This window comes from Lucilia cuprina, chromosome 2 (assembly GCF_022045245.1).
Source record: "Lucilia cuprina isolate Lc7/37 chromosome 2, ASM2204524v1, whole genome shotgun sequence".
In the NCBI taxonomy this organism is placed as follows: domain Eukaryota; kingdom Metazoa; phylum Arthropoda; class Insecta; order Diptera; family Calliphoridae; genus Lucilia; species Lucilia cuprina.
The window spans coordinates 24,320,848-24,342,060 of NC_060950.1; the positions used below are offsets into that span (position 1 = coordinate 24,320,848).

Sequence of the window (21,213 nt, forward strand, 5' to 3'; positions counted from 1 at the left end):
ATTTAGTAAATCTCTTAGTTACTTACTTTGTTTTTTGGAGCGCTCGGCTATTGGTTCTTTTTGTGGAATTACAAACTAGGACATACGGTTTGACAGACACGACATCATCCTACATCTTATTTAAAATAATTTCTTTTCATAACCGTCACCGCAATATCATTTACTACACAACGTTAGATGGCGCCATATGCATTTATCATTTAATACCATTTCATACAACTGTTACTCTCAGCTGTTCAAACTGCTGGGCGAAAGATTATACGTAAACAAAAAAAGAAAAACTAAGAAATTTTTTTGCAATCGTCTATATTGTTGTTATTAATAATAGTTTCATGCTAAGTTCAACAAAAAGTAAACAAATAAAACAATATTTAAAGCATTAAAAACGTAAACACAACTTATTCTCGATAAAATGGCCTGTGAAGTAAAAACGTTTGGCAATATAAAAGATTTTCGCAAAGTACAAGAGTACTTTGGACTAGGACATGGTGAGACATACAAATGCAATTTATAGGTATTTTTAAAATAAAACTATATTGAATTTTACAATTATGTGATAATAGATGATAATTGGTTAAATGGCATTAACTATGCTATTTCACCTACCGGTGAGGTGATTGCTTTAGCACAGGGTGAAAAAATAGCTTTGCTTAGCTCCTGCTGGGACAATAAGAGTCAAGTGTCTACTTATACACTGAGTTGGTGTGGCGAATTGGAGGATCCCAATCAAATTGTCACTTCTCTCGTTTGTTTGCCCATGTATGGTCGCAATGTAACCACTGGCGCTGAATGGACTTGCATAGCTTTGGGTCTAAATTCGGGTATGGTGGTTTTCTACACTGATTCGGGTAGTAAAATATATTCACAAAGGTAGGTTGATAAGTTATTTAAAATTATTTGAAAAAATATCTTACACCTTTACAGTTATCACGAAGATCCTGTTCACGCTATTAAAGCCTATACACCACCTAGACATTCCGAGGCCGAAGCTTTTATTTACATTATTTATGATCAATGCGTTTGCACACTTAAAGGTTCCGATTTAATACCTCATTTAAATAGTCTACGCAACAATCTTAATCGCACAATGGGACGTAGTTTAACTGCCTCGATTAGTACACAATCTTTGGGGGAGGTAGCCGATGTGTTAATGTATCAGAAATTTGTATTTCCCTCGCGTGACCGTAATACTGTGGTCAATGATGCGGTTATTGATTCCACTCAAGTGCCTAGTGTGTTTGATCATTTCGTGGAGCAATGTGTATCTAATGGTTATTATGCACGTGTTTCCTCAACTACAATGCAAAGCTCCACGGTCTTAGGTGTAGGTGCTGATCCATATTTAGCTTTCTATAATGCCGAGGAGGGCTATAAAGCAATATCTTTGGGCGAAGTAGCTAAAGATGTTATCGGTATGGCTTATCGTAATATATTGGGCAATTTCTTTGGTCGTGCTGCTCCATCTACACCCTCACCCGAAGAACAACCCAATCTTTCGCCCGGCAAAGAATTGAAAATGCGTTCCAAATGTCGTTTCTTCGATGGCAAACGTGATGGTCATACTATAGCTATAGCACCCTCAGGACGTTTAGCCGTTGTAGTGGATAATTTGGATCGGGTTATGCTAGTGGATACTCAAAAGTCTGCAATTTTGAGAGTATGGAAAGGTTATCGTGATGCTCAGTGTGCTTTTGTTCCTGTCAAAGAGAAAACTCTTAAAGGTGTACAAACTTCACGCAGAAAAGCTTTATTTTTGGTGATTTATGCTCCTCGTTTGGGTTGCTTGGAGATATGGCCTTTACAATATGGTCCCAAAGTTGCAGCTTTCACGGTTAGCAAAAGTGGACAATTGGCTTATAATACACATGGTTTGTTGGGTAAGTTTTCATTTGGTTTTTCTTTTTAAAGAAATAAAACTTCGATTTTTGTGATTCGTTTACTTTTAGGTCTCTCCACCGACAGCAAGATACGTGCCAACATTAATGTCTGTCTTTTTCTCGATCCCAGTGATTCAAGTGTTAAAGAAATACAAATACCTTTCCATTATGCTCTAAGCACAACTAATTCAGCCACCTCAAAAGACATACATCTCTTAAGACGTCTTAAGAATCATTTACGCTCTAACGATTCCACAAAACTAAACATTGAAGAAATCACCTCAATGGCTGCAGATTTCCAAACAATCGAAGTACGACAACAATGTTTAGAAATGTTACTGAAAAGCAAACAACTGCAGGCTCATGTATTTCAATCCATCATCAATGCTTTCGATTTAACACTTAAGCAACAGCTTAGCGATCCCGAAAAGTATAATATGAAAAATTTAGAGGAATATCAACAATTTCATGTGGTAGTCCAAAACTATAAACGTTTATGTATGTTTTATATGGATATGAAAGTACCACAAAGGAAAGAACATGTTGAATCTTTAGAAATAAGTGACAGCGATTTGGTAATAATACAACAATTAGTTTTACTTTTAAGTGATTCTTTTGTGCACAAGCAATTATCACCGGAGGTGTGTTGTGGTGATGCAACTACAAAAGGTGTTTCATTTGGAGCCGAATTAGATGATGTTGGTGATTTTGTAGATTTTCTTAATCTTTTTCAAGTAGATCTCGAGGAAAGCATACCTCTGTCCTCAGAAAAATCTCAATACTTTGGTGAAGTTAGTGGGAAATTATTTAATCGTTTCTTCAAGCATGGCTTGTGTTTCGAACAATTTAAAACGGCTGCAGAAAAATCTCTTATACCCTGCCGTGATCTATTGGTGTTAGCTTTATATTATTGGCTGGAGAAACCTTTTTACTATAAAAATTGGTAAGTTTTATTTTCAATTAAGATTGTTTTATATAAAATTTAACTTTTTAATTTTATTTTAAAGTGATGAAGTTGTAGATGATATGTCCCGTTTAGCTGCTATGATCACCAGCATTTGTGATTTGGCCGGTGATGTGGTAAATAATTATGCCTACAATTCCATTTCACCTTGGTGGCAATATGTACGCGAATTGCTATTGGAGAGTCACAAGTCTTTGGGTTTATTAGTTGCTATTGTTTGTAAAACTGTAGCCACCAATTTGAGAAGAGAATTTAAGGATGTATGTTTGTTTTGCATTGAATCGTCTGTAGTATTCAAATTATTAAAATACTTATTTGCAGGCATCCTGTGATGAACAGGAAGAAGAGGAACGTTGGGAACGCATATCACATGATGAAGCTCAATGGGGTCTTTTAATAGGAAAATTAGAAGATATCGCTATACTGGGAGCCATTTTAGAGTAAGTATTCGCTATGGGAATGTACAGAATTAATGAAAGAAATGTCGAGAGGGTGACAAAGATTGACGTAACGGCTTTTAAGGACTGTGGGAGGGTGTTAAGTCGTGGCGTGGACACAGTGTTGACTGAAGTTATTTCTATTAGTGCATTAGATACATTTTTTACACGACTATGGTATGAACGAGCTTCTCGGACTATTGAAAGTCATCTTTGGAGAAATAAGTGCCACTCTTTGTTTTCTGACGGGGAACATAGTATTACTATTGTATTTGCTCGCAAGTGTAAAGCAAAAGTGTGTCTAATCCAAGCGAATCTTTTCCAGCAAAACGCTATATAAGAGTTCATCCAGTAGATATTTCATATGTTGGCTGAAGAATGCAGGTGTCATGAACGACACCAGGAAATCTCTGAATTTTCTGGCTAATATAGTGCAGAGTAATCCCCTGTTGTTATCAACTTCCAATGAAGATTTAAAAACCCCTATATCAGATGCTTGTCAATTCGGCAAAAAGGAAGGTTATGCATGCACCTGCTTGCGAAGCTCTCAAGGCTACCGTAAAAGCTATGATTGCAAAGTACCAGCTTTGATGGAACCAGAGCGAATGGTTCACAATCTATCGTTATATTAAGTCCGTATTAAGGTCCCTTAATGGGCGGTTCCAAGCACGACATTCATGCGGTATCCTACGACCGCGGAATTTATGGCGTCTCTATGAATGTCGTTCCTGACATGCCTCGGGGGAGTATCCAACTGTGTGATGTTAAAACTGGAATGATTCCTCCGATGGCTAACCAGGAGGAACTGTTTGGTCAACATGACATTATGTTCCTTGACTGGGAGGACCTTCGTTTCCTCGTGCAGGTGATGTTCTGATGTAATTTGTAGACAGTCCGTTACAGTTCATAGGGCGGCATTTTGGCAGCTTTGAATGGTTCTCCACTGGGTATCACTGAACGAAGGTGACCACACTGGAGCAGCATAATTAACTACTGACCGACCAATCGTTTTATATGTAGCCAACAAGGTTTCTTTATCCATACCCCAAGTGCCAAGCGCTTTGAGGACCTTGTTTCTACTTCGCAACTTGTGAGTGATTGCAGTGGCTTGAGCTGAGGAAGTAAAGAGGCTATCAAATGTGACCTCCAATATTTTTGGATGGTGCACGATCGGAATTTGGGCTCCATCGACCACTATGCCAAAGTTTAGGTTTAATTCATCAATGTTGTGGCCATAATAGTACAATCGTCCGCATATAAAATCACTTCCACGCCTTGTGGAGTTGCGGGGAGTTTAGAGAGGTAGAAGTTAAACAAAAGTGGTGAGAGTACTCCACCTTGAGGTTCGCCTCTTTTAACTCTACGGGGTTTGGAGTGTCTGTCTCTAAACTCCACGAACGACTGACGGCCACTCAGATAATTTACGATCCATCTCTTCGTGTTGTTAGGCATTGTGGATTGCAGGATATCCTCGAATATGGTGTGACTGACAGTGTCAAAAGCCTTCGATAGGTCAAGAGCCACTAGAGCCTTTCACAGGGACTCTGCTGATTTAAACCTTGTAAGATCTGAGTGGCAATGGAGGCTAGTGCTGTGCATTTTGCGGAAGCCATACTGGTGACGAGCTGCTGTTAGGTGGCTGGAAAGCTGGGGGAGGAGAAGCGCCTCAAGAATCTTTGCGACGGGTGATAGGAGGGAAATCAACCTGTATGATTTTCCCTCCGTCGTGTCTTTCCCAGATTTTAAAATGGGAATGACTCTACCCTTTTCCCAGGCTTCGGGTATTACCAGGTACACAACTCCCTGCTCGCCAAGGTGTTTTAACATCAGCATGGATATTCCGTCGTTGATGACGTCTGCAACTTCGGCTGGGGTGAAGGGCTAAAGGTATGGAAGGCTGTGAAGTTTGAGAACAACACTTCGTTTCGCCTTGTCTCTCTCTGGGTGCTCAATGTATTGACGGTAAAATTCGCTCGAACATCCTTCAGAGTCCTTCTTCGCTATGTTTCCTTTTATTATCTATGGTTTATTTAATTTCATATTTCCTTTTCTTCCATCTCTTTCAGATATCCCATTATAAGTTTAGATCCTGTTATGCCAGAAATTCCATACGAAATACCCGATTGCAGTTTAAAATCCATTGTCAGCGGTGGCAAAGGTATTGTTACCGATCTAACAGCCAAATGGCTGATAAACACTAGAATACATCCTTCAAAAATCATAGAAATCGATAAAGCGGAAATTGTACTAGAAACTCCTAAAGATTCTAAAGAATCAACTACTAGCACAAATGATTTAATAAATGACCACAGTATAGATACCGAAAATAATGAAGCCAAACCTACACAATTAGATGATTCCGTTTTAATAAAATTGGCTCTCTTAAGAAAACATTTTCCCTTCAGTTTAGATTCTGGTGTCCTATTAAGTCTAATGACTTGGCATTATATGATCTATTGGAGTAAAAATCTAACCAGTTTAGAACATTTCCGTGCAGCTTTGACGTGTTTGGAACAATTCAAAATATCAGATCATGCTTTAAAACATGGTATTTGTTGTATGCTATGGCAAGCTACTTTGAAATATCCCTTACAATCTACAGCCAAACTGATACACAAAGTTGGTCGTTTACCCAAGGATAAAATGTGTCAACAGGATATTGATATGTCGGCTTCATGTGTGCCAGATTTTTTGGATTTATGTTTAGAATTTCTGGAACATTTTGAAGGTTCTCTAAATCATGATAAATTAGAACTGCAGTTTGAAATCAATTTAGCCGATGGTCCTTTGCCATTACAATTTTTGGCCTTACAACAGCATCATGCTATTAAGGAACAGCTTAAATTACACTATGAATTGACGGCTGTCCTTCACTTTATATCGTTTTTCCAATTAAAAATACCAAAACCTTTGACCACGGTATTCGATGCCATGAGTAACAAGGCCTTTTTTCTGGACATCAACAAGGAATTGACATTTGTTTTACCGCAACCCGATTTAGTTTTACAACATCAGCGTTGTGATTTTCTAAGTAAAGTTATAACAGCTTCTATGGATTTGATAAGAGAAGATTTGGAACAGTTGTTTGTACAGGAACATGAGCAATATATGGAAAAAATATTAAAATTAGCTGATAGCTGGTGTTTAGATCAACAGCCTCTAAGAAGAAGACAGGTGGGTTTGAATTTTTTGGAACCATAATGATATATAAACATATTTCATTTACAGATTGTTGATTTATATGCCCATGGTTTTGATGCAAATGCCGAAGAGTTATTGAAGAATGTTTCAGAAGATGAATTTATAGGACAAATGCTATTGGAAATAGCTGGCAGACGTTTAAATCTCTATACGGAAAAGTCACAAACTGGATTTTTAAAAGTAGCTTCTGTGGGTCATCAACTGCTGGGCTATTTGGATAATCTTGTAAGTGTCGCCGAGGTTTATTATCCCTCCAATATTAAATAGTTTATAGCAACAACTAGTCACTTTCCTATACATTAGTCAAAATTCAAATTCATCTTTTTGTTGGTCTACCATTTCTACACTGAAACATTGTTAATGCAACTCCGACAAAAAAAAAAACTATTTATAATCCTTTGAATCTATATATTGTTCTTTTCACAACAGCGCGAAACTTCTAATATGTCTACATCTCAGCAAATAACTGCCTCTGAACCTAATGAGATCGATATTAATGCCTTAACTAATCTAGTTACAAACACAATATCATTTCTATCACAGAACGAATCAGCCAATATTCATATCGCTGCCCAAATGTTTGACGCTTGTAATCTATTACAGGAGTGATGAACAATCAGTCATTAATAATAATGTATGTTGAAATATCAAAACTAGCACCAACACCACCACCATTTATATGACCTTTTTTTTACGTGAATATGTAGTAAATATATTTAATATTAAGCATTATAGTTTTTTATTCATTATTTATAAATCAATACTAAACATATTTATCATATATTTAAAATTATTATTTAATAAATAACTGTTTATTTAGGTACAAAACCTGAAAAGTCAATTTCTTTAATTTTCCAAATACAGCAATAAACAGTTTCTATTAATTCTATTCTCAACGATTTCATCAACTCTGAAAAGCGAACTTATAATAACACCGAACTTTTTTTCAATGATTTTCCGACACCGTCCAAGAATGCAGCTATAAAGTTGATGTATTGCAAAAGCAATGTACTCTCGACAAGATTAGTTTTTCTTTGATCTCGTGGTCTCTGAAAGGCAACCTAAAGCTGTCATACGAAAAAAGAGGATTCCAATGACATGAAGCAATCATCCTTTAAAAAAAACTCTCAGCGTATTAGGCATTTCATTTCAACAGCTCTACTACTCCTAGTTTGGCTGAATTCGTCGGAGAAACTGCTAAATCAGTGGGAACCGCAGAAGTGAAAAGTTTCTCCAAGAAATTCTCAATGATTCTGGCTATAATTATGAATACAAAACAGAGAAATTTCAAGAAATAGGCACCGTATTAGGCTGCAACTTCATACCTATCTGCTATACGAAATCTAGCGTATTTTCATATGTCCCAGACTGCTAAAAGTGGGACTTGAAAATGTGAAAAGTTTCGCTAAGAAATCGTCAATGATATTTCGACAATTAATCAAGCTGTCACTTCCTACCTAATGGTCTACTATACGTAATCTGGACGCATTTAGCAGACAACTGCAGACGAAATGGACTAGTAGTTTCTAGAAATCTAGAAGTGAATTTCAAAGACATGAATGCAAGGAGGAAATTCTAATGAACTGTCTCGATAACAAGCGTTTTATATACGCTGAGATACTATCCGTAGTTCAGCTGATCTGAAGAAATGTTGAGGCTCGCAAAAGAGAAACGTTTCTTCAGTAAATCCCGCCACCGTTCATAAATACAACAGAGAGAAGAAGTTTAGGGAAACAGACAACTTCATAACTACTACTTCCAAACCGCCAGAAGAAGGACTCACAAATGTGAAAAGTTCCTCTAAGAAATCCTCATATTTCGACAGTGAAAGAACAGAGAGAAAGTTCGGGGAAATAGTCACCATATCAGGATTTAACTTCATACCTACTAGTTTACTATCCATAATATGACCGCATTTGGCAGACAGTTTAAAGCAGAAAAATTTCGGGAAACAGTCATCCTACCAGGCTGCAACTTCTACAATACGAAAACTAGCCGCAGACTGCTGGGAGTGGTACTCCCAAATGCGAAAAGTTTCTGTTAGAAATCCTCAATGATATTCATGAACACTAAGTGGGAGTGGGACTCCCAAATGCAAAAAGTTTCTCTTAGATATCCTCAGTAGTATTCACGAACACTAAACAGAAAAAAGTTTCGGAGAAACGTCGCTAAAATTCTCACTTTATGAGAAGCATTATTTATGAATTAATCATCTTTCATAGTATGGATGCATTTCCTATCACACGTGATTCGAAGAAACATCCCAAAAAAAAACTATGAAAATAAGAGCCTCGTGATTAGTTCTTCTAAGAAAACTCTCCAAATATCAAGAAGCAGAAAAAAGTTTCGGAAAACAATCATGGTATCAACGTCCTGCCGGCCAACTATCCGCATTATGAAAGCATTACCGATGTAGCAAAGAGTCAAGAAGGTTAATCTTCACATACATAAGTTGGACTTGTATTATTCTAAACAAGACTTTAAAGAACATACATATTTCCCATGATTGCCAGATATCTCGGAATTTTCCTCAATGATATTCCCATAATGTTCAAGAACACAAAGAAGAAAGGAATAGTCAAGAAAAAATGCTCATCACACCATGTGCTATCTGTATTCCTAATAGTCTACTAATAATATTGTGGCCACAATTCTTTTTAGACACTGTACTCGCCATAATGATTAGTTTCTCTGAGATTTTGTGATCTCTGAAAGCCAATGAATGTAATGTAACCAAAGAAGAGATTATAATTTTTCTGATCGAATTTCCAATGATTGTTCCATACTAATCAAAGACATATAGCAAAGAGGAAATTTTAATATACTATCATCTTTGCGAGTCATTTCCGCTGGTTTTCTAAGCTTACGTTCCTGCAAATGAAGCAGGAAAGTTTCTCTAGAATTTTTTAACCGTTAAGAAACACCATAACAACCGGTCAATTCATTCCTAACCACAATTCATCTTAGACACTGTACTCGGCATCATGATTAGTTTCTCTGAGATCTTGTGGTCTCTGAAAGCCAATGTAATATAACTAAAGTGGAGATCGCATTTCCAATGACTGTTATATACTCAACAAAGCAAGGAGGAAATACTAATACACTATCACCTTTGCGCGTCATTCCCGGTGGGTTTCTAGGCTTACATTCCTGTAAACGCAGCAGGAAAGTTTCTCTAGGATTTTTCCATGATATTCCGACACCGTTCAGAAACATCATAACAACCGGTCAATTCATTCCCGGCGGTATACTATCCATAATATCTTCTATTATCAAACCTTTCAAAAGCAATGTACTCGCAGAGGTGATTAGTTTCACTAGGAGTTCATAGACTGAGAAAAACACACATTATATTAAAACATGAAACTAGCAAAACTTCCCAAAAACTGTGACCATATCAGTCGCTACATTTCTGCTAGTAATCTATTCGCAGTCAGACGATTGCGTAAATTTGAAAAGTTTTCTCTGAAATTGCATCACTGTACGTAACATCTTTTAAGAATACAATGCAAATAGAAAGCTCCTAGAAACGTAGAAGGTATCAAGCGCGGCTCACTTCATTTCTTGCTGTCTTCTACCTCTATTCTACTACCATTTCCAGCTGACATTTGTACTTGCAGATGTGATAACGGCGCCCGAAATACAAACACTAATGAACGTAAAATAAATTGAAGTTTTAAGGAACTGCAACATGACTTTGGAGTCGGTATTTTAGAGTCAGTCACTAAATCGATCTACAATTTCTTGTAACCAGACTAGAGTGGCGTAATTAAAGAGCACATAGCGATCAATAAACGTGTAGTTTTCCAACATTGTTTCCTTGGTCTATGCCGTAAATGCTGACGGCTAGAGTGTGATAACTCTTGTTTCTAATTCGGAAGTTGTGTATAATTATGCAAAGTTTTTTTTGTGATAATTGTGCAATCGTTAGTGAATGAGGGTCAGATGTAGCAGCAATATGCACTTGCCTTAGGAAATTTCTTGGCCTACGAAAGAATATTCATATTGTAGGTTATTATTAGAATATCCTCAATGAGTTTTTTGGGCGTACAATGTTAGAGTTCTATCAGGCTTTGCAAGTTTCCCCCTAGATTTAAGATCCGGAATATTCGAAATAATCAGGTTCCTTGTTGTTTAAACTTAGTCAAGGAATTTAAGACAAAATCAATTTTAAAAAAGTATGAATGTATAGTCGGGCGTAGCCGACCATATGATACCCTACACCAGTCAGTATGTATGTTAAAAATTAGGAATTATTTAAAAAAATAAAGCAATTTGGTTTGTTTTTTAACTTTATTTCGAAATATTTTTACTTTTTCTGGCAAAAAAAGAGATTTTTTTAAGAGGGCTCAAAGGGCAAAATATGGCTCTATCCTTAAAAATTTTGGTAGGGGGAGTTAAGTCTTCTTCAATATTAATTATGTAGAATTTAAAAGTGTTATTAGTGTTTGTAAGTGAATTTTGACCTTTAAGTCAAGGGGAGTTTGTATGGGGGATAGGGTCAAATGAAGCCCGATCATTACAAAAATTGGTAATGTCATTTAAAGTTCTATAAAACTAAGTTTTGTCGACTTTTGTTAACATAATAGATCATTTAAATTAATTATAAGCCAAAAGGCCATATTTGGGGGGTACGTTTGTATGGGGGCTAGTCGAAATAATGGACCGATTTTAACCATTTTCTTCGTCCTTGGGCCAAGAGAAGCATGTGTGCCAAATTTCATCCTATTATCTTGAAAATTGCGGCCTGTACCTTACGCACAAGGTTTACATGGACTGCCAGCCAGACGGACGGACGGACATAGCTTAAACGACTCAGAAAATGATTCTAAGCCGGCTGGTATACTTTAAGGTGGGTATAGGACGAATATTTTTGTATGTTACAAACGTCAGCACAAACCCAATATACCCTCCCCACTAAAGTGGTGTAGGGTATAAAAACTACTTCTACTACATGATCACATATATGACAAAGTTCTGATTAAATCTGCAAAACATCATTAAATATTATGCGTAACAAATCCCAATAGAAGAAACATAACAATAACGACGTTTTGCTTTGGATTTTGTAGAGTTTGGGTGCGGTGTATTGTCATTTAATTTCACTGACAACCAACGTGTAACATCACCGGTTGTGTTCCAATTTTCTAACTAGCAGGAAGATCTCTTAAATACTTATCTCCAGAATACTTCCTTAAAAATCTATTAAATCTATTAAATTTAAAGGGAAATTATAGTGAAATTATTTCGAGTATTTGATATAACAGTGTAAATATAGTAGGAAAATATTTCGCATTTAAATAACAATTTCAGAATTTAACAATTATTTCTTTTGTTTTTCATTCGATCTGAAGCCAATTGAAGTTTTAGCACCTGACCAGCGTCGGGATTTCAACAAATTTTCATCCTTTAAACTCTCCGCATTAACTCGATCATTATCAGCTTTTATAGGCTTATAAAAATCCATATAACTTTCTCTGGCTAAACGTCGAATAGTGGGAGGTGTTGAGGGTTTTTCCAGATCATTGGCTTCATGTATTTTTAAATGAGTGTAAACTGGCGTATAAGAAGCCGTTATATCCAAATCTATATGTTGTTCTACAGCACTACGTCCTGGTAATTCGAAATGTTTACCTAAAATTGGTTCACGTAATGGTTTGCCAAACATGCGTAAAGTTTCTTCCTCTACGGCGGTGTCGTCCATGATTTCTGGATGTGTTTCATCGTAAACCATTTTAAAGGGTTCCTTTTGTTCACCAGTAATAACCTTAAATTTGTTAGAAAATTTGTGTGAAACTGTTAAAGGTTTTTGTAAAAAAAAAACAAAATTTGTACTTTCATAGTTGTAGAACTGGCCACTTTTTTAATATCGGGAGGCATGCGATAACGTGTATTTAATTCTTCAACTGGCTCGAATGGCGATAGTTTCATCCAGGGCAATGGTGTGCCTAATGTCCCCAAATAACGACCACCTAAAGACCACAAACGACACGAGCAATCATGACTACCTCTAAAATAATCATTTCAGAAGTTTGTTTTTTGAAATCATTGCAAAATTTTGATATATAAACTTACGTTATTAATATTTTTGGCAAATTGATAAAACTTATCGAATTGATGGCTTTATTGTGTCCTTTATAGGAGCTAACTAACAAAGGCTCTGGCTGACGACGTACTGCTCTTTTGGCTCTTGTTAGAAATCTATCATTGCGCAAAAATATGAATTGTAATCGTAGCATGGGCATGCATAATTTAACTTTTTCTTTTTCTGGTATGCTGAAAAAAAATATTTGAAATTTTTTAACAGTGTGACTGTTTAGGTTTCATACAAAAAAGATGTTTTGTTTTAGTATATAGTTTAATCGTCTCTATTCTGCATTTCGATTACGCATTGAGTTACGCAACGATCGAAAAAAGGTATTCCAAGAAAAAACTGAATCGTGAGAAAAAGAAGAAGCAATTCCATTTCGTTTCAATGCTTTACGAATGTGTGTATTCAGCATTACGATCGTACCTACGTTTTTGTTAGTTGTTGTTTATGAGAGAGTCGAATCAAAATGTAGAATACCAAAGTTGCTAAACGAAGAAAAATTCGATTCGAATTGAAATCCAAAATAGGGACCAATATTCCTTTAGGACCCATCGATGTTGTGGAGTTTTTTGCAATTTCGATCTGTACACATAACTATCCAAGAAACTCGAAAATATCTCGAATTTAAGTCTAACAAGTAATAGTTTTATATTTGGCTGCGCCGAATCTTATATACCCTTCACAATGATGTGTTAAAAAAACAGTCGGTATCAAAAACTTATTTTTTACATCTCTTACTTCGGGCTCAACATGCTCCCCCTGAGGGCATGTTACCTTGGTGAAATCTCCACCTTGGTGTTAATGCAATCCCGGGTCTGGACTATAAATTGGTGATGATAAAATGTATCCTCGGTATTTCCTTGGAATGACATAATCTGGTACTACGGGTGGCCAGTTGCCCGCAGGACCTGTCCTGGCTGATCAGTTGGTTGAGATTCCTTCAGGATCCATGTAGTGGCTGTGGTTTAATAGCCAAAATCGCGAAGAGAGAATGTTGGTTTAAGGGCAGATATATTCTATACCTAAAAGGTTGGATAATTCTCTCTTCGAACAGGTCTGCGTACAAAGCAGCATATGCTGGATTCAGGAACCCGATCGGTATTTCTTACCGGTCGTGTAGTAGGGACGCCGGTATATTGTTAAGTTAATAATCAATGGTTGCCTGTCATCCCGTAGAATGATCATGAGAATGGAACTGATGCAATAAATTGTTTAACGATCAGGAAAGTATCCATAAATTGGAGATTAGTACTGATTTAGTTATGCTGCGGGGAATCTTCGGTGCTGTTCTCAACAGGATATATTGATACGTGACTATTTATCGGGGCAATTATTGGAAATTATTGACTTTGGAAATTCCTATTACCTTTTTCACACTATCGGTAAAAGAGGGTTTCTGATCCATTGTGTTGGGTATTTCGGACTACCAAATATGTCTCTAAGTACTGTTGCCAAAACAACAGAGTTACCTCAGTATTGTGGTTGCGCGGGCTTAAAGAGGTTAAGGAATGCACTGAAATGGGTCATTAGATGATGGGGATTGCATTTTAAATAATACTATCTTTCATGGCTTGATAAGGGTGGTCATCCTCCGGTATAACCGGAAGATCTATTTCACCTGAAGTTGGCACTCGTCGCCCTCTTCTATTGACTTTAGACCAGTGATTGCTTTTTCCATGTCGGGGTGTGCATTGAGCTTGAGCCTATACAGCCTGTCATTCCGCAACGGAGCTACTATGGCAAGAGATTAGATAGAGTACTTCAGCAAGAGTTTATACATGGACCGGCAGATCCATTTACAGGATTCAGGGGCGATGGTGGACCGTTGTCACATCTACCCAGTGGATGAAAAAGACCACCGTGAAATGATGCCGTTATGTCAGGTGTTTATGTTAAACACTCCGACATTCGGGCTCAACATGCCTGAATGTAGAACGAAAAAGTACGAAAAAATTCCTATTGATTTGTTCTCGTCTAATCTGGATTTTAAATAGCGATCTTCCCGAAAGCATGTCTAACAAAATTATTGAAGATTCGAATCTCGCCGATATCTGAGGTCCTCTAAAAACTGATTTCAACAAACATACATACAGACGGTCATGGCTTAATTAACTCCTCTATATATAAGGATCCAGAATATATATACTTTATAGGGTCGGAAATTATATTATAGGAATGACAAACTTATATATAACCTTCTCACGAAGGTAAAGGGTATAAAAAGTGTGTAAATGGTGGCAGTTAATTCAAAAGAAATATTTGTATTTGTCTTATATCTAAACATATATACAGCACTATCTTGACTTCTAATTTGTAATCTTTCATAATTTCCACACTGTAGCTAACTTCAACAGGTATTTGCCAATAATAAACTTGCTAAACTATTTGTACCATCATCATCAAACATGTCATTATAATTTGGTTTTATTTTTATGAGTTTATTTATTTATTTATTTATTTTTTTGCAAACTTCTTAATAAACCGAGTCAGTCTTGTTTTACAAATGTCTATTTTGTGGTTGATTAAAATTAGTTTTTCTTCACAAAAAAAGTTTCTTTAAACAAAGTTCGTTTTACTAACATGCAAACCTAATTTTAATAAGTTTTATGGATATTCATATTTTTCATTTATGTTTAAATGTCGTGACAAAACTCCCCCCATAATGATGTATGAATTTTTTTCATATTTGATGGAATTAGAAGTTTTTCTTAGGCGCCCTATAAATATGTTCTATTTTGTTTAACTTTTTTCTAGGCGAACTTCATATTTTCGGGCCAAATATCCTCGTGATCTTCATTATCTGATCAACTTTCTAATAGAAAAGTTGTACATAGTCTGTTAAACATTTCTATTCAAAAGTTGTCCAAATTTAGATCAATGTTAAATACTTGAGTATAAACAAGTCAACTTTTCCATAAAAAAGGTGTGTATACTCCTATGGACATTCCTATAAGAAAGTTGTTCTCACTCAGATCAAAATTGTTCAAAATCTGGTCAAGTTGTTAATCACATTAATTTTTCTATAGAAACATTATTCATAATCTGATCAACTTTTCTAAGGAAATAAATTATGAACATTATCCACATTTCTATTTAAGTTTTCTTAAATCTGATTAAAGTTTCTATAGAAAATTTTTCAAAATCTATTAAACTCTTCTATAGATTAGTTTTGATCAAATTTTTATGAAAAAGATTTTTATAATCTAATCAATTTTTCTACGATTTTCACAATTTCCCGAAAATGGTACTTAATTTGAAAAACTTTTCAATAGAAAATATCTTTTTGTCTTTTAAGAAATGTTGTTGGTATTCAGATTAGAACTTTTCTATAATCTGTTGTTGTTGTTCATAATCTGCACAACTTTTCTTCATTACTTCTTAACACAGTGAAGGGTGGCTCCGAGTAGAACAAAAATATGTTTTTGAAATTTGTCAAACAACTCCAAAATCTTGAATTATGGATAAAAAAAAAGCTTTTTCCAACTTTTAAGTACTTATAAGTCAATAACTTATTTGAATCTAAACCGATTTTAAGTTTCTTCACGGATTTAGAAAACAGAAGTTGAGGACTATATAATAACATATATTACGTTTAAGTAAGCTGCAGAAAAATCGGTATAAATGAGTTTGCTGTAATATTAAGGATTTATGTCTATATAAAATAACTTTTATATAGACATAAATCCTTCATCAAATTTTTCGAGGATCGGCCCATGTTTAACCCCATCGCCCTTATAAAGCATTCTTCAGAAAATCTGTTTTTGAACAATTTTTATATTAAAAAATATCAATAACGTCGCCAACGGATTTTTAAAAATAGAGTTGCGTTTTTCTCATCAATAGATATGGGTTTCTAACCAAATCTACGTATACCGAACCTTGCTTCCTCGACCGGAATACTACAGGGAGTTCAGCGTACATGCTGCTTGGGTATAAGTGGTGCCATGTGTACTACTTGAACCAAGGCTCTGGAAACGTTGCTAGATATTCCACTTATTGAAATATATTTAAGATATAAGGCGGCGCTTACAACGAACGGCTCTTTACTTTAAGCGAACTGGCCAAAAGCGATTATAGAACACGTCATCAATTTATACTGGACACATTGGAAGGTTATACACAATCATCGGACGTGCCTGAACGTAATATGTTGGAAACTATAGAATAGAATAGAAAATACCAGTAAGAATCCGTTGTTACACGGATGGATCTAAATTGGTGGAAGAAGTGGGGTTGAAGTTCTATATTCAAGATCCAGAAGCAAATCATAACACAAGCTTCCGGACAGAAGTACGAGCAATAATTGAATGCGTAAATTGGATTAGAATAAATATGGTGACAGCCAGAAGCCAATTAGCGCGATATCAGGTGATAGAACTAAATTTAAGACCGTATTGGATTGTAAAAAACTTTAACTGAATACTCTCCCAGAGGTAAGGTTCACATCATATGGGTAGCAGCCCACTCGGGAGTAGTCGGTAACGAAATGGCGAATGTAATAAATTTAAAGGGAAGGGAGCTCGAGGCAGTTAACTTGACAAATGCAAAATTATTCAACGCAACATAAGCTGAACTGAAAATATGGGCGAGAGAATCCTATTAGGCCTCTTGGAAAAATGAAATAGGGGAAGGAACCACGAAGATCTTATGGGGTGACCCTGATGTGAGCAAGACAAAAATTCTCCACAAAATGAGCAAGTCTGAAGTAAATATTCATATTCCTAGTGGACACACTGGATTACGAGCACATCTATGCAAAATTGGACGTGCGGATTCCGAACTAAAAATATGGATAAGAGATTCCAATAAGGCCTCTTGGAATAAAGAAACTGTGGGTAGAACTACAAAGATCCTATGGGGTGACCCTGATAAGAGCAAGACGAAAAATCTCCTCAAAATCAGCAGGTCTGAGGTAAGTATGATAATACGTATTCTGAGTGGACACACAGGATTACGAGCACATCTAGGTAAGTATCTTGGAAGTTATGTTATTCCGGAAATAACATTCCTGATTAACACTGATTGGAAAATTCTTAGGAATTACGTTCAGGAAACTGAGTCTCTGAACACTGAAAAAAAATTATTAATATTTTTTCACAACAGGCCCGGATTTGATGTAGTATATATCCTCCTGTCAACCTAACCCATTTCATAATCTTATAATCATCAAAAATAGAAAAAGTATCCCATAATATGATCAGTCTTTCTAAATTTACTTACCAATAATTTTGTATTTGCCAAATTTTTATATAACCCAAAGCAGTGCCAGTAAATAAATATCGATTTTTACGATCAGTGGACATAGCCAAAATGCAATCACCAGTTTTATGAATAGCATTAAATTTACTCAAATAACCACCACGTTGATGATGCGAATACACTTGTATAATACCCGTTTCCAAAGCTACAAAAACACTACCTGTAATAATGGGGTAAAAACTGCACCATTTCTGATTTTAATATTAAACTAAATTTAAAATATACCATGCTCTTTTGTCATGGGACGGGTCTGTAGAAATAATACCGCTTGCACAGACATAGGCAATATTTGACCTGCACTCAGTATGGGCGTTAAGGTATATCTCTGTCCAACAAAATTTCTCTCTTCATCAGTTACATCGTCTATTGCAGTCCATTTAGACATTCGTTTGTTTATTTCTCGAATTCTTTCCGAAATAGATTTTCGTACATAACGCGATACTGATATACTACTAATACGTTGGGCCTCTTTGTTACGATTTTCCTCGTCATCAATAGAACTGCGGTTATATTGTAACTCAATGAATTCGTTAGGTTCGGAGACGCTATAACGTCTATACGGTTGGCCGGTTTCAAGTGTCCAAAATATTAATTCTCCTGAATAGGTTGCGGTAACAACTCCTTCGCCCAGTTTAACATCGGCACATGTTATATCGTCCGAATGAAACATGGGCCATTTCTTGGGATCACCATATTCACGACCCTCAACATCGTTAAATTCGGTGACTTGTTTATCCCAGCCCACCGCTAAAATTCTAAGAGATTAAAACATTTTTCAATTGGCGACTTTTTAAGAAAAATTGTATCTCTAAAGTTTAGAGTCTAAACTAAAAACATTCATATACTTTCTTATATTTTGATCTTCCAAAATATATAGACTTTTATAAATGATGTGGATTATCTATTATTTACCTTTCAACAACCCAAATTACTGCCGTCACCTCATGTTCTGCCTTTATACTCATATTGCGTATACACACAGCATTATTATAATTCCAAATCTTAAGGGAACCATCACGTGCACCAGTAAGTAAAAACTGTTCCAAAGGATCAAAACAGGCCGCAGTTATTTCAATATCAATATGTTCACCATACAATTGTTTTGTATGACAATTTTTGATAATAATTTTACGTCTGCCCGTCCAGGGATCCCAAACAATAATATAACTGTCCAATCCACAGGTGACTATATTTCTAAAAAGACGATTATATAAAACTACCGACACGGGAGCAGCATGAGTATTGCCATCTGTTAGATCAACCCTTACGCGTGGATTGCATTTAATGGCAATCAGCTTACGACCTCCTACCAAAAGTATCCTGAGGAAGGCGTGGTAGTAATATGATAAATCAGTTTCGGCTGGTATAAGTCTTACTAAGTCACCATAAGTTTGTAGTAAAACGTGTTCGGTAAGATCCCAAACTTTTATGATTTTCTGATAGTCTACGCTATAAACTTTTTTCTCTTCCGGTTGTACAAAGACCATAACAATACCTCCATTATGTCCCGTTAATATGCCCGAAGGTTCGGCCGATATATAAACATCCCAAATGCGTACAAACGTATCGGGACCACCTGTTACTACAATGTTATTCTTTTCGTCCACAAAGAAAGTGGTAACACCCTAAAATTTTACAAAATTAAAAGAAAATCAAAACACAGTTTTTGTTCAAATTATCTGTCTATCTATCTATCTATCTATCTATCTATCTATCTATCTATCTATCTATCTATCTATCTATCTATCTATCTATCTATCTATCTATCTATCTATCTATTTATCTATCTATCTATCTATCTATCTATCTATCTATCTATCAATCTATCTATCTATCTATCTATCTATCTATCTATCTATCTATCTATCTATCTATCTATCTATCTATCTATCTATCTATCTATCTATCTATATATATATATATATGTATTGAATCCTAAATAGATTCAATTAATAAGGGTCGATGCTATATTTAATTCTAATCCATTACGAATTCAACTTACCAATGGTATACGAAATATTGTTTTATCATCTCCATTGGCCACTATCAAACCCGGACAACGACCTCGATATTTTTTAGTATTACGATATTCAGCTGCCACAAACACCGAATTTAAACGTATCGAATAAAATACCTGTTGAATAATTTCATTGTGAATATTCAAATATTCACGAGTACTAAATAAAGGTAATTTGCCCTAAAACGTTAAAACCACATTGTTAGTACAAAATACTGGGCTACCATTAAAAGTAAGAGATTTCCACCTTTAAAATATCGCTCCAGAAAACGTCTATCAACGCTGCTCCTGGTTTCGATTGAAACGGTCCCCTTAGATGTGGTGTAAATTCTAAAATTCGTACATTTCCACCATAATCACCCAATATAAGACGTGAGTTGCGTTTGCCTTTTGGATGAAAGCTATAGGACATTCGATAGACTGCAAATGGCATGCTACGTATGACTACGCGTAAAATAAACGTAGAAGCTATGGTTTCATGAAAACGCAACTCTCTCTCAGTGGAAGAGGTGCAAACAATACCAACATCGGATAATGCTTGTATACATAAAATCCATGTGGGCATTTTCAAATGTACTATAAAGTAACCAATGTGATATTAATCATACTATTTATGTATATTCCTTTAATTTGAACCTACTACTTTCCGACATGCCACTGCGTAAAGGCTCTAATAGCGGTGTCCAAAAACGTATTTGACCCTCCTTACTGGCTGTTATCCATATTCCGGTATTTTCCGGTGTATCATTTATGGCTAAATTTTGAATTTTACGTTTTTCCTCCTCTGCCTCTTCATCTAATTCCACATCTGCATCTAATTTTTTCTTTTCCGCTTCTGCCTCATCATCATCGTCATCATCTACTAGAAGATCGGAAACATTTTTCAATAGACTTATGGCACATATAGCCGATCTATGTTCCGATTTCTTGACAATAGGAGCTGCTGATATTGGTAAAATCAATGATTCCTTTTGACTCGAAGGATCATCTTCTTGAAATCCATAAATAAGATATGAAATAAATTCATTCCAATCACATTTAAAGTCACGATTTTGATTGATTTTCAAAAATAAACGATTATATTCGATATCGGTAAAGATAATATTAAGATTTTCGAGCACTTCGCGTAATTCGCCATAAGTTAGTTTTTGTTTCTCCTGGAAAATCTTGTGCAAATGTTCGATTTCATGCGTTTTCAGCCATTCGTGCAGACGTTCTGGTCTTTCGATTCGTTTGAGTGAGCACTGCGAGGATATTGTTTGATATTCAACAAAGGTTTGATCTATTTGTGAACCGGAATATTCAAAATTATTCATTATTGAATTCTAGGAACTATTGTCAATTAATTGAAGACATAAAGCTTTTAT

General features: G+C 35.7%; 2 protein-coding genes across 2 annotated transcripts; one reads left to right on the plus strand and one right to left on the minus strand.

Moving 5' to 3' along the window:
* The first annotated feature begins 274 nt into the window (after positions 1-274).
* On the plus strand, positions 275-7,315 carry LOC111679034 (rab3 GTPase-activating protein regulatory subunit). The gene is made up of 9 exons (XM_023440518.2): positions 275-488; positions 564-870; positions 925-1,877; positions 1,947-2,820; positions 2,885-3,101; positions 3,163-3,281; positions 5,345-6,452; positions 6,507-6,704; positions 6,909-7,315. Exons 1-9 carry the CDS (start codon positions 413-415, stop codon positions 7,086-7,088), a joined length of 4,032 nt encoding a protein of 1,343 aa, XP_023296286.2. The 5' UTR covers positions 275-412; the 3' UTR covers positions 7,089-7,315.
* A 4,383-nt stretch (positions 7,316-11,698) lies between these two features.
* Positions 11,699-21,197, minus strand: LOC111679054 (WD repeat-containing protein on Y chromosome). Its single transcript, XM_023440541.2, has 9 exons — positions 20,487-21,197; positions 20,094-20,422; positions 19,832-20,026; positions 18,742-19,454; positions 18,055-18,584; positions 17,791-17,989; positions 12,555-12,755; positions 12,315-12,489; positions 11,699-12,246 (listed from the first exon to the last, which is right to left on the minus strand). The coding sequence occupies exons 1-9, from the start codon at positions 21,160-21,162 to the stop codon at positions 11,803-11,805; spliced, it is 3,462 nt and encodes a 1,153-aa protein (XP_023296309.2). The 5' UTR covers positions 21,163-21,197; the 3' UTR covers positions 11,699-11,802.
* Between the last annotated feature and the right edge of the window lie 16 nt (positions 21,198-21,213).

What these genes read in the sequence shown, in the direction of transcription:
- LOC111679034 (XM_023440518.2), top strand. Translation starts at nt 413, where the DNA reads ATGGCCTGTGAAGTAAAAACGTTTGGCAATATAAAAGATTTTCGCAAA. An exon ending in AGTAAAATATATTCACAAAG is followed by an intron (nt 871 to 924) that starts GTAGGTTGATAA and finishes ACACCTTTACAG; the next exon opens with TTATCACGAAGATCCTGTTC. An exon ending in CCTTTTTACTATAAAAATTG is followed by an intron (nt 2,821 to 2,884) that starts GTAAGTTTTATT and finishes TTTATTTTAAAG; the next exon opens with TGATGAAGTTGTAGATGATA.
- LOC111679054 (XM_023440541.2), bottom strand. Translation starts at nt 21,162, where the DNA reads ATGAATAATTTTGAATATTCCGGTTCACAAATAGATCAAACCTTTGTT. An exon ending in CAGTGGCATGTCGGAAAGTA is followed by an intron (nt 20,423 to 20,486) that starts GTAGGTTCAAAT and finishes GTTACTTTATAG; the next exon opens with TACATTTGAAAATGCCCACA. An exon ending in TCTGGAGCGATATTTTAAAG is followed by an intron (nt 20,027 to 20,093) that starts GTGGAAATCTCT and finishes TTAACGTTTTAG; the next exon opens with GGCAAATTACCTTTATTTAG.